General features: G+C 44.1%; 1 protein-coding gene across 1 annotated transcript in view; it reads right to left on the bottom strand.

The window, feature by feature from the left end:
* Nucleotides 1–523: 523 nt before the first annotated feature.
* Nucleotides 524–11,148, bottom strand: part of LOC133131689 (homeobox protein aristaless-like 4) — a 34,433-nt gene continuing 23,808 nt past the window's right edge. The window contains exons 3-4 of the mRNA XM_061247094.1: nt 2,893–3,021; nt 524–838 (exon numbers count right to left, since the gene is read on the bottom strand). Of these exons, the coding sequence (XP_061103078.1) occupies nt 524–838; nt 2,893–3,021 (444 nt within the window). The remainder of the gene's footprint in view (nt 839–2,892; nt 3,022–11,148) is intronic.

Here is an 11,148-nt window from a genome sequence, read left to right as displayed (position 1 = left end):
TGGAGAGCTTTCAGTCCAAATGCTGAGAACCTGATTTTGATCTCTTCTGAAAGGTAAATGTGTACTTTTCTTGTCTTCATTTTAATTATAAATTGTAAATGCCACCAGGAAAACAGTCACACTCTGAAAGCTGCAAACATTCCAGATTGGTGCATTCTTCTTTTGTGCTAACCAGGCCAAACTACTTAATTGACTGTTGCTTTTAGATGGCGTACTCAATCAACTACTGGCATCCTGTCTGGCCCCGCCCTCTCTGGTCCTTCATAGGACAAGTGGAGGATGGGAAGCATTTCAGGAAGCCTGTGGCACAAATTCGCTGCGTAAGATTTTCAAGTTGCTCGAGTTGTGTTCTTCGTTTCTTCTTTCTCCGTGTCCGTTCTGTTCAGTTTGTCGTTGCTGCCGTAATATGTAACAGACTTTTCTTGTTGCTGTGGGTTGGTACCGGGTTTCTAACTCATGCGTTTCCTCTCACGGTGTGTGGGGTACTGTGGTGGTGAGGGGGCCCCCTGCAGGCTGCAGAGGATCATGTGGCCCAGGAGATGGCGGCGCTGTGCTCCTTGGCCTTCATGCGCAGGGCGGCGATGCTGGACGACTTGCGGTCGGGGTCCATGTTGAGGTCGTAGCCGTTGATGCCGCCGCCCATCCCCGGGCCCCCGAACAGGCCACCCATGTGCGTCTGTCCCATGTGGCCCCCGGGACTCGGCACGCCCAGGAAGTCAGACACCCCGCCGGCGTGGGGGTGCGGGGTCATGCAGGGGGTGACGGTGTCACAGGGCACCACGCAGCCGGGCACGGGAGACGCGGCACTGCCGCCCCCTATCCAAGAGGGGTTCTGGATCTGGAACACAGCAGAGCAGGAAGGGGCATGGTGAGTCTCACCCCACAAAACAAACCCTCACATAGGGGTAAAGTAATTAAGAAGGACAGCATTAACAGTGACTAAGGCATTTGACTGAAGCACTTTTGAGTTCTCACACCATGCACCATACACGATAGTCTGAAATCATTCATTCCAGATTTTAATGATCTTAGTGCCTGGATGTAATGTCGTACAAACAGTATTGACTGTGGGAAAGTTCTAGACTCCTGGCACAGACATACTGTTCTGTTTGGCATATGAGACAGAGCTGAGGCTCTGAGGTCATCTTTCACTGTGGGGTGAAATCATTCATAAACTCTGATATTTGCAACAACAAGCTGGCTTTTGCAAGAGACCTCAAAAAGAAGAATCGCAAGTGAGTTGTGTCCCAAATACCCATCCCAAAACCCCAGGGGTACATGGATTGCGTGTCAAAAACATATGAGAATCAGGGGGAAGCCTGCAAAATGGTGCAGAGTTGGTCAGAGGAGAAGGCTTGTTTAAAATGATTGGAGTTTGGTGAGGGTTGCGAGTAGTATTGTTTGGTGAAGATAGGTGGGGGTTGGGGAGGATTTGAGAGTGTTGGACATGTGTGTCCATGCGGGGGGCGGGCCTTGTCTGAGGGAGGGATGAGTCTGAAAGGTGTGAGTCTGTGGGAGGGGAGGGGCTTAGGCAGGGCTGTGCAGCCAGATGAAAGTCTACTCAGGGAGGTGCCCCAGATGTGCCACATTCCACAGCTGTGGCCCCCGTGACCTCTGACCCCCTGGCAGATTAATAATAAATCTGAGGGACCTGAGCAAACATGGCTGCCCCAGCTCACAGCCCTGCCCTGACTGCAGTCTCTGGGCACCCTGCACCCCTGCACTGTGAATAGGACAGCAAGGAGTGGAGTGATAAAGGAAGGGAACGAGATCTGCTAATGAGAGAGAATAGCGTTCGCCCTCCTCCACCCAAGCCCTCCAATCAGGGCTGCGGAGCTCCTGAAACCCCTGACCCTGCTGCGCAGGCACCGCCCAGGTTCACACTGTGCTACTGGGCCTCATCGAGGTCTCTGTCCGCACCATGACCTGGGAGATGGTCCTCTGTCTCAAACCCTGATCACAAACTCCCAGCACGGTTACCTGGGAGATGGTCCTCTATCTTCACAAACCCTGATCACAAACTCCCAGCACGGTTACCTGGGAGATGGTCCTCTGTCTCAAACCCTGATCACAAACTCCCAGCACGGTTACCTGGGAGATGGTCCTCTGTCTCAAACCCTGATCACAAACTCCCAGCACGGTTACCTGGGAGATGGCCCACTGTCTTCACAAACCCTGATCACAAACTCCCAGCACGGTTACCTGGGAGATGGTCCTCTGTCTCAAACCCTGATCACAAACTCCCAGCACGGTTACCTGGGAGATGGTCCTCTGTCTTCACAAACCCTGATCACAAACTCCCAGCACGGTTACCTGGGAGATGGTCCTCTGTCTTCACAAACCCTGATCACAAACTCCCAGCACGGTTACCTGGGAGATGGTCCTCTGTCTTCACAAACCCTGATCACAAACTCCCAGCACGGTTACCTGGGAGATGGTCCTCTGTCTTCACAAACCCTGATCACAAACTCCCAGCACGGTTACCTGGGAGATGGTCCTCTGTCTGAAACCCTGATCACAAACTCCCAGCAGCACATGTAAATGATGCACCTATATTGAGGAATAGCTTAGTCTTGTCGTGGCCATTAAAGTTCCTCTGATGTGTAAAAGGAGCTGGAAAACTGAACACCAAGAGCAGTAATGGGAACTGTGGATTGCAGTCTATTTATTTTTTTCTAAATAAGATCTGACGTGTCTGTTCTCTGTTCTCATTTTCTCAGCATTGCAAGTTCCCAATTAAGGAAGCTGAATAAAGCTGATGTATCTTATGAAGAGGGCATGACCAAAGACAGTGGTAATGGCAAATTATGTTTTTCTGATTACTGGAGAGAACCCCCCAGATCCTGCCTCCATAGTCATCCATAAGCCCTGACCTTTGACCTGTTCCTGTACCTGTGCATAGTTCTCTGGCCGGGTGAGGAGAGGAAGCTCGTAGGCTGTAGAGAAGTGTGTGCGGACTTGCTGCATCTGACCGAACCGTTCCCTCTTCCTCCACTTGGCCCTTCGGTTCTGGAACCACACCTTTGGAGGGAGACAAAAAGGTCAAGACCCAACCACAGCGATCCTGTTACTGCTAGAAATAAATAATAAATTGTTATTTATCCAAAGCGACTTATATTTGATTAGACTAGGCAGGCAACAATCCCCCCTAGCGCAATGTGGGTTTAAGGGCCTTGCTCAAGGGCCCAACAGCTGTGCAGATCTTATCATGGCTACACCGGGGCTTAAACCATCAATCTTCCAGGTCCCAGTCATGTACCTCTACCAGTCAGAGTCAGACACAAAAATGACACACAATATGACCATCACAAAACCATTAAAAATAATAAGAACAAGTAAAAATAGGCAGAAACCCATTAGCTTCAGTTGAGAGACGATGAATATCCACATAGTAAGAAAGGTTCTAACCCTTTATGGCGTTATTCAGAAAGCATGCGGCCCGTTTATGAAGGCAGCTGATTCAGCTGCTGGCCTTGGGTAATGCCCTGCCCTGGCAGTAAATTCATTCAGATGGATCTTTGTTTAAATCTGAAACAGAACTGAATCACAGCACCACAGACAGACTAAAAGAGCAGGAGAGGGCAGGAGAGAGGGATTATACGGAGAGATCTATAAATTATAAGGTACATGAAAGCCCTGTTGTAGGTTTTGGTTGTCATGCCTTTAATGCGCTGTGCAGCATATCCAGCACATGCAGATCACTGAATAAAGTTCACTTCTCACTCTGTACCATGAGCGGGCAAGTGCATCTTCTGCGTTAAAATGTTCTTAAAGGTGCTTGAGGTTATCCCGTCATACACTGTAATAGTTATTATGCTGTTTATGTTTTATTACCTTCAATATGTATATAGTATAATTGTGTTATTATTATTATTATTATTATTATTATCATTTTTGTTGTTGTAGTATACTGTGTATTCCAGAAAATGATTTTCTCATGCTGAAATTGCCCTATGTCATGGTGAGTCATAGATGCTTGGTACATGTCATTGGTCAGTTTTCTCTTGTTTCATTTGGTCTGGTAAAAGTGTGTCAATCTCGCTGTCAAACCCATGCCCTGCTGAACCAGAGAACATCCATCCATCCATTATCTGAACCCGCTTATCCTGAACAAGGTCGCATGGGGCTGGAGCCTATCCCAGCATACATTGGGTGAAAGGCAAGAATACACCCTGGACTGTGTCGCCAGTACATCACAGGGCACACACACCATTCACTCACACACTCATACCTACAGGCAATTTTAGACTCTCCAATCAGCCTAACTTGCATGTCTTTGGACTGTGGGAGGAAACCGGAGTACCTGGAGGAAACCCACATGAACACGGGGAGAACATTCAAACTTCACACAGAGAGGCCCCGGCAGACCGGGATTCGAACCCAGGACCTCCTTGCTGTGAGGTGGCAGTGCTACCCACTGCACCATCCGTGCTGCCCGAACCAGAGAACATGCATGGGGAATCTCAGATCACCTTACTGGACCAGGTTACACATACTGACCTACTTCTGAACACACACAATCCACCCAAAAGAAGTGATGTGGACTTAGCTGTGCTTGTGTTTTTTCTTCTGTATGTGTGTGTGTGTGTGTGTGGTTCTGTTTGATGTTTGGGGAGCATACAGGCTTTCTGTTTTGTTGCTTTATTTCACAGTTTGTGATAATGTGTGTGTGTGTGTGTGTGTGTGCGTGCATGCGTGTGTGTGTGTTTGTGTGCATGTGCGTGCGTGTGTGTGCATGTGTGTGCGTGTGTGTGTGTGTGCATGTGTGTGCGTGTGTGTGTCTGGAGAAAAGGAAGAAAGAGTGAAAGCTGGTTCTGTTTGATGTGTGGGGAGCCGACAGGCTTTCATATCCACACCATCAGCAGTACCAGGAGGGAAGCAGGAGGTGTGCAGGAAATCCTACACAGGTCCACATGTGCCCCACTCCCCCTCTCCTCTCTGGCATGCAAGCTGCACTCAGCCTCCTGGTGACCAGACCCAACCCATAGATAGACTGGACTACAGATCCCAGTTACCACCCCAGCTTCAAACGGGGGATAACTGACATGAATGCCACTCTCCTGGATACAGGGGAAATGTAGTAAGTTTTCTTACATTATTGCAATAGCAACATGCAGTTTGAATTCTATAGTTATGTGAAACCTTTTGTAAAAAATATAGGATTTCATCAGTTTAACTACTGCAATTGTGCAGATCCCTGTTTTTCGAAGCATTTAAGACAAAGACAGTTCTGTTCAGAGATTACAGAACACACACATTCACTCATTGAAAACAGATGAGATATTGCACAGTTTAAAACACTTTAAACTCATTATATAGGAATTAATCATTTTCAATGTCATCTTCCCTGATCAACATTTATCAGCGTCAGTGAAGTGGGACAATCAATTAATTCTGTCAAGGTCTACATTAATTTTGTCCACACAAAATGCCTATGACACATCAAGAGCAAAACAATGTGCATTTTGAAATTATACCGTCCGTGACATCATAATGTCAGCACTGTGAAAATTGAACAAGCATCAAATTGAAGGGAAACTCGGAACAACATCCTGAAGTAAGTCCATTTGGACTTTAACCAGACTAAAGTTTTGCAAGTCAGCCAATGCACGTCTATCAACAAATAATAAATGTGTTATTACATGAAGTTGTGAGAATTCGATCAATAATAATGAGAGGACCCCGGTGACATTGAAAGGGAAAAGTTAGTGAGTTTTCTGTTCCAGACATATCGGGCTCTGAAACATTGGTAGTTTGGCTCTTCTCTTACACATTTCCTGACTATTGCACAAGACCTGTGTATTACTGCTATTCACTGAGTTAACTTTATGTTCTGTTTCAGGGGTTTTCAACCCCCTCCCAGACTCAAAGCCATCCAGGGGACCCCTATCATAAGTTTCAAAAGGTTATATTTAAAACATATTTTTGAATAACATTCTCAAATCTATATATAGTCATTGTACATCAAGGTTGTTCGGTGACCCCCTACAGTACCTTCAAAGGCCCCCATGGACCCCCTGTGGAAAACCCAGGCTCTGAACTTCTCACCTGATTTGTCCTTTTTCATCTCATATTTCTTTACATTTCAACAGTCATTGGTTTTAAAATGTAAGTTAAAATGAAAGTTTCTTATAGACACTGGCATTTTAAACCACATGAAGAATTTTGTTTAAATACAAACACATAAACTGGTAGCACTATCCAATACAATCTAATTAAAAAAGAAAGACAACATTTTGAATTATGTCCCTTTTCATCCCTGATTGTGGGAGCTATGAACTTTTTTTTTTTAACAGCTTGACCCAAACTGGATCACTGATGACTTGGACTTGACTCAAACTTGGGTTCTGGACTGGTAACTTAAGACCTGGGGTTAAGTGACTTGACTGTCTACAACACTGTGAGACGTGAAAGCAGATACTTAACAAATTCCTCTCACTAGCTACAACAAACTGCAATGTGTCATGACCAATGACTGTACAGATTTTGATTTTTTTTTCAAACCTTTCATCGAATACCCTTGAAAGTTGTGTTAAGGAAAGAGCACATCCCTTGTGTTTGTATTAATGCGTGTCTGTTCAAATTGAAAACACCTGCTCATTGCCACCCCACCCCCCTTTAGCTTCTATTGCTTTCACTCAATAGTGAGGTCATCAGTGACAGACAGGGTTAAGCCCTCACCATGATACTGCCTCGGTCGACTTTCAAATGAATACAATGTTATTGCTGAATTTTAATCTTTTGCATTGCACAATGGCATTGGTATGTATAACATATAAGAGAAAAGTATTAATCTGTACATCTTCCTGCCTGTCGACACAGCGGCATACAAGAGCCAGTTTAGGGTGTAACCTTTCCTTAGTTTCTCACATTCTCCTTATTTGGCAAAAATATATCCATAGGCCCCTGCAGCGTCCTCTGTAAGTTTGGAAAAGCACGCACTGGCATCAGCTCCTCCACTGTCTGTGCAATCGGCTGCTGCTCCTTTCTACCAAACAGTAAACATGTCCTTAGTCAGGATTCAGTTCCAGGCTGTGGTGCACACGTCACTGTTTGGTGTCAGCGACAGAACAATCTCTACATGACTGCAGTTTTACTGCTGCCTCTGATTCTCATTAACTCTATCAAAGGGAAGACAATAGTGTCCCGCTGCAGTCCCATTTTTTGATTGTCTTGTTTATATATTTTTTAATTGCCCTCATCAAAAATTTTGGCACTCTCTCTCTCTCCAGCTAGGAGAGATGGCAGCATTGTTCCACCACATGACTAACAAAACCTGATTAACAATGTCATTTCTCTCTCTCTCTCTCTGGGGGATGTGCTGCATACTGACCAGAACCAAGATAATTTCACACAGGAAAAGTGAACATATCAAGAACCATGTCAGCTAAACTGTCATTTTTAGACATTAACTGCAACTATTATCATGTTAAAAGTGTGATAAACTGAAGTAAGGAGGCAAAGTGGTTAGGCCTGGCATCTAGCTGTTCACTGACGCAAGAGAACCCATCTAACGATGCATGCAACCTGATACAAGCTTCAGGTGAAAATGTGCTTATTTAATTTATTATCATCTGGAAATGTACCTGATTGTTTCGGGAATGAAGCTTCACCATATTAATATTATTATTTTCTTCATTAACCGTAAGATGAAATGCATATTTTAAAGTGGACAAAGCTCAGGTCAGTACAAAGCCAGGTCACTTACCTGATGAATAACCTCACCATGCACTTTGCTCATAAGAACTGTAATGGTAGGAAGGATTTTCACAAAGGATTTTCACAAAGGATGCTCACAGGATAAAGTTCAACAGAGTGAGAAGAAGTATTATGACTGGTGATCTAAAAAGTTTGAAACAGTCGCTTTGGATTAAAAATGTTAAATGTAAACGTCTTTTAAATACCTAATAAAGTGCTCAATGGGTGTAAGTAGCTCTACTGCAATGTGAATGTGCTATTCTGGTCAACCGAAGCTCTACAGCAATGAAATGCTCAGCAGAAGGGTATTGGGGGTTAAAAGGAGAAAACACTCTTCCTACCCTTTTCTCCCTCCCTCTCTCCCTGCCCCCTCCTTCTGTTTCTCATATTCAAATTCAAATTGCCTTTATTGGCATGACAAACACAAGGTATAGTGTGTCCCACCCGCGCCCCCACGCCTCCCACCCCTTAAACCTGAAAGGGGAAGTTGGGAAATTGGACGGCTAGATGGGAGAAGTGCTCAAACCAGAGCTTGTTTTCATTTCATGTTTAATTTCCTGACGCCTAAGCCCTCTGGCCTTATGAGTCTGCCCCCTCCTATCCGGGAGACAGCCGACTGGCGCTCTGGCTCCTTCTGCTCCACTCTCTGAAGACTCTCAGCCTGGCCGGACATACGGCCGTTTGAGGGCTGTATCACGCATTTATCTAAAAGAATCCCTTCCATCTCTTCCTTCCTCTGTGTCTGTGCGGTTCTCCACAGCGCACATACGCTCACACGCGTGAACATTTACTGACCAGCTGAAGGGCTTTGTTTGTTTGCGTCGTTCGGGGCAAACATCTGCAGGGAAGGTGGCTCCAAGCAGAGAAAAATATCTTTGTGTTCCACACACGCAGTAGTGACACGGTAATTGGTAAAGATGTTGACAGCTAAAGCAGCTTACGGGCTTATTAAAGAGTCTTTATTTATGTTCCAGCATGGAGAGAAAGAGTGCAGGAGCAGGGAAACTCAAGATGACGGAGCAGAGGGAAAGAGCCACTTTGAAGTTGAGCCACCAAAGATTCTTTCCTCTGGGCTCCAAGGTTCATACTCTGCATGCCCTGTCACTCAAACTCAGCCTCGCTGCTCCAAGACTAACTCCTCCGTGAGTCTCACAGTCCAAATGAATATGCTAATCACATAAGCTAGTCACATATCTACCCAAAACGGTGTAAAGAACTTAGAAACAAATGCTTTTTGATGTAATACAAACCATGCTCTAGTACAGTAAAACAAAAATTAAGAAACTAAATTAATTTAGTTTTACATAGTTCCATTTAAAAATGTTTTGGAAAAAAAAAAACGTTTTTGGTTTGAAACAACATTAACGGCAACAGTTGTGGAAATCAGCTTTCATTTGTTCGTTATTTGGACTGTGAGCATTGTAAATGAGACCCTCTTAATCACAAGCAAAGGGGATGCTTGGAAGAAGACTATGTAACCCTTTTGCTGTGGTTAACAAGTAAATCAATGATCTCTAGATCCCTTGTGCCTTTTAGCTGGAGGCTGGATCCATGGACTGCAGATGCAAAACTGCATCAGTGTTGCCCTTTCAGAGCTGGGTCTTAATGAAGTTCGTGTGGAGGACTGGATGGGTCTGCTTGTGCTCTGAATGAATGCAGGTATTCTACTGTAGCTTCTAAAGAGGGCCAGTTGCTCTGTCTCCTGTCTTTGTCTTTGGGTAAACTCAGAAATTGAATCTGGCATCTCCAAGTGGTTTTATTCCCAAACCAAATTATTCTGCCATAAGGGGTTTTTTTTTCTTTTTTTTTCCTTTTCCAAAATGCTGTGTTGCAAGGCCATCTGAACATAAGAAGGAAGTTTTGAAAAACCCTTGACCTTTGACCTCTTGGCTGTGTGTGGAAGTGCAAGCAGCAGTGGCTGGGCAGCATCTCCTGCTCTGAGATTTTCTCTGAATCAGTCTCCCATGGTGGACAAACAGCTAAGCTACGATGGTCTGGATATCTGGGACTATGTGACAACTTTTCTGTACCAGAAACTCAATTAGAAATAGTTTGAGTAACAGTGTGTGTGCTAAATGATCAGTCACACTGAAACCGTGTTGGTTTGCAGCAAAGTCTTCACTGTCACTTATGGGAATGTTGAACAACTGTAATTGATGTTAACAAAAATGAGCATGCACACAAAAGCACACAATGAGAAATTAAATGGCTGCATGTACCAGCTTCCAGGAGCAGTTTTCATATTGATCAGAAGAAAAAGAAATTGAATAATAAATTATTAAAATTCACAAAACTGACAACTACAGTCAATGTATGTTCTCAACTTTGATTCACAATTTAGTTCTAGAAGTGTCTTTTTTCACATGCACAGTTTATCAAAAGGATAACCACAAAGATTGAAAACAAAAAAAAGTAAAAAAATGTGTTGTATTTATTTGTATGTCAAATTTAAGGCCCCATGTTGATGTTAAGGCCCATGTTAATTTGTCTGCTCACATCCAAATTGGATTTGTCCTGTAAAATAATTTTCATTAGCCTATAATATGCTCTAAGTAAGTGTACTGTGGAAGGCCCTTTCCATATCACTGCTAAAATGTCTTAAATCTTTTACCAGATCCACAGGGAGTGCTTAGGTAGTAAAAGAACAACTTCAAACAGACACTGGAGCCAGAATGGAGGGCCTACTTTCCAGAAATCCAGACTGAATTATAGCCATTGGCTTCCTGTGTTTCATCGCTGTGTTCTGTGCCACTGTCAAAAAACGAGAAAGAAATCTAGAACCATCTCAACCTTTAGATCTGCCCAGCTCTGTACTGCCTGAGGGCAAAACCGCACACCAAATATACCCGCAGTGACCACTTTATTAGGTAGACCTGTACACCAGCTTGTTAATGCAAATATTCAATCAGCCAATCATGTGGCAGCAAATAAATGCATGCAAGCATGCAGACATGGTCAAGAGGTTCAGCTGTTTTTCAGACCAAATGTCAGAATGGGGAAGCCAACTCTAGAGTTTGCAGAAAATGGTGCAATAAACTAAAAAAGCAGCGAGCAGCACTTCTAACAAGGCAAAAACGCCTTGTTAATGAGAAAGGTCAGTGCAGAAGGTCCAGACTGGTCAAAGCTGACAGGAAGGTGACAGTAATGCAGATAACCACACATTACAACAGTGGTATGCAGAAGAGCATCTCTGAGCACACAACGTGTCAAACCTCTTAAGCGAATAGGCTACAGCAGCTGAAGCAATAAGTCTACAAACTAAGTCCAATGAATACCTAATAGAGTGCTCACTGAGTGTATATATCTGTATGTTTTCATTCAATTAATATCACAGGACCAACAAGAATATAATATACGGTATCTGGGGCTCAAACTAACTGCACTTAATTCCACAGAAATTGTCTTATCATGCTAAAAGTGAGTGTTATTTCTTCTTTTAAAAGATACTGT

The sequence above is a fragment of the Conger conger genome, chromosome 6, assembly GCF_963514075.1.
Source record: "Conger conger chromosome 6, fConCon1.1, whole genome shotgun sequence".
In the NCBI taxonomy this organism is placed as follows: domain Eukaryota; kingdom Metazoa; phylum Chordata; class Actinopteri; order Anguilliformes; family Congridae; genus Conger; species Conger conger.
The sequence above is the reverse complement of the archived record's forward strand: the minus strand, read 5'-3'. Positions and strand labels throughout refer to the sequence as shown.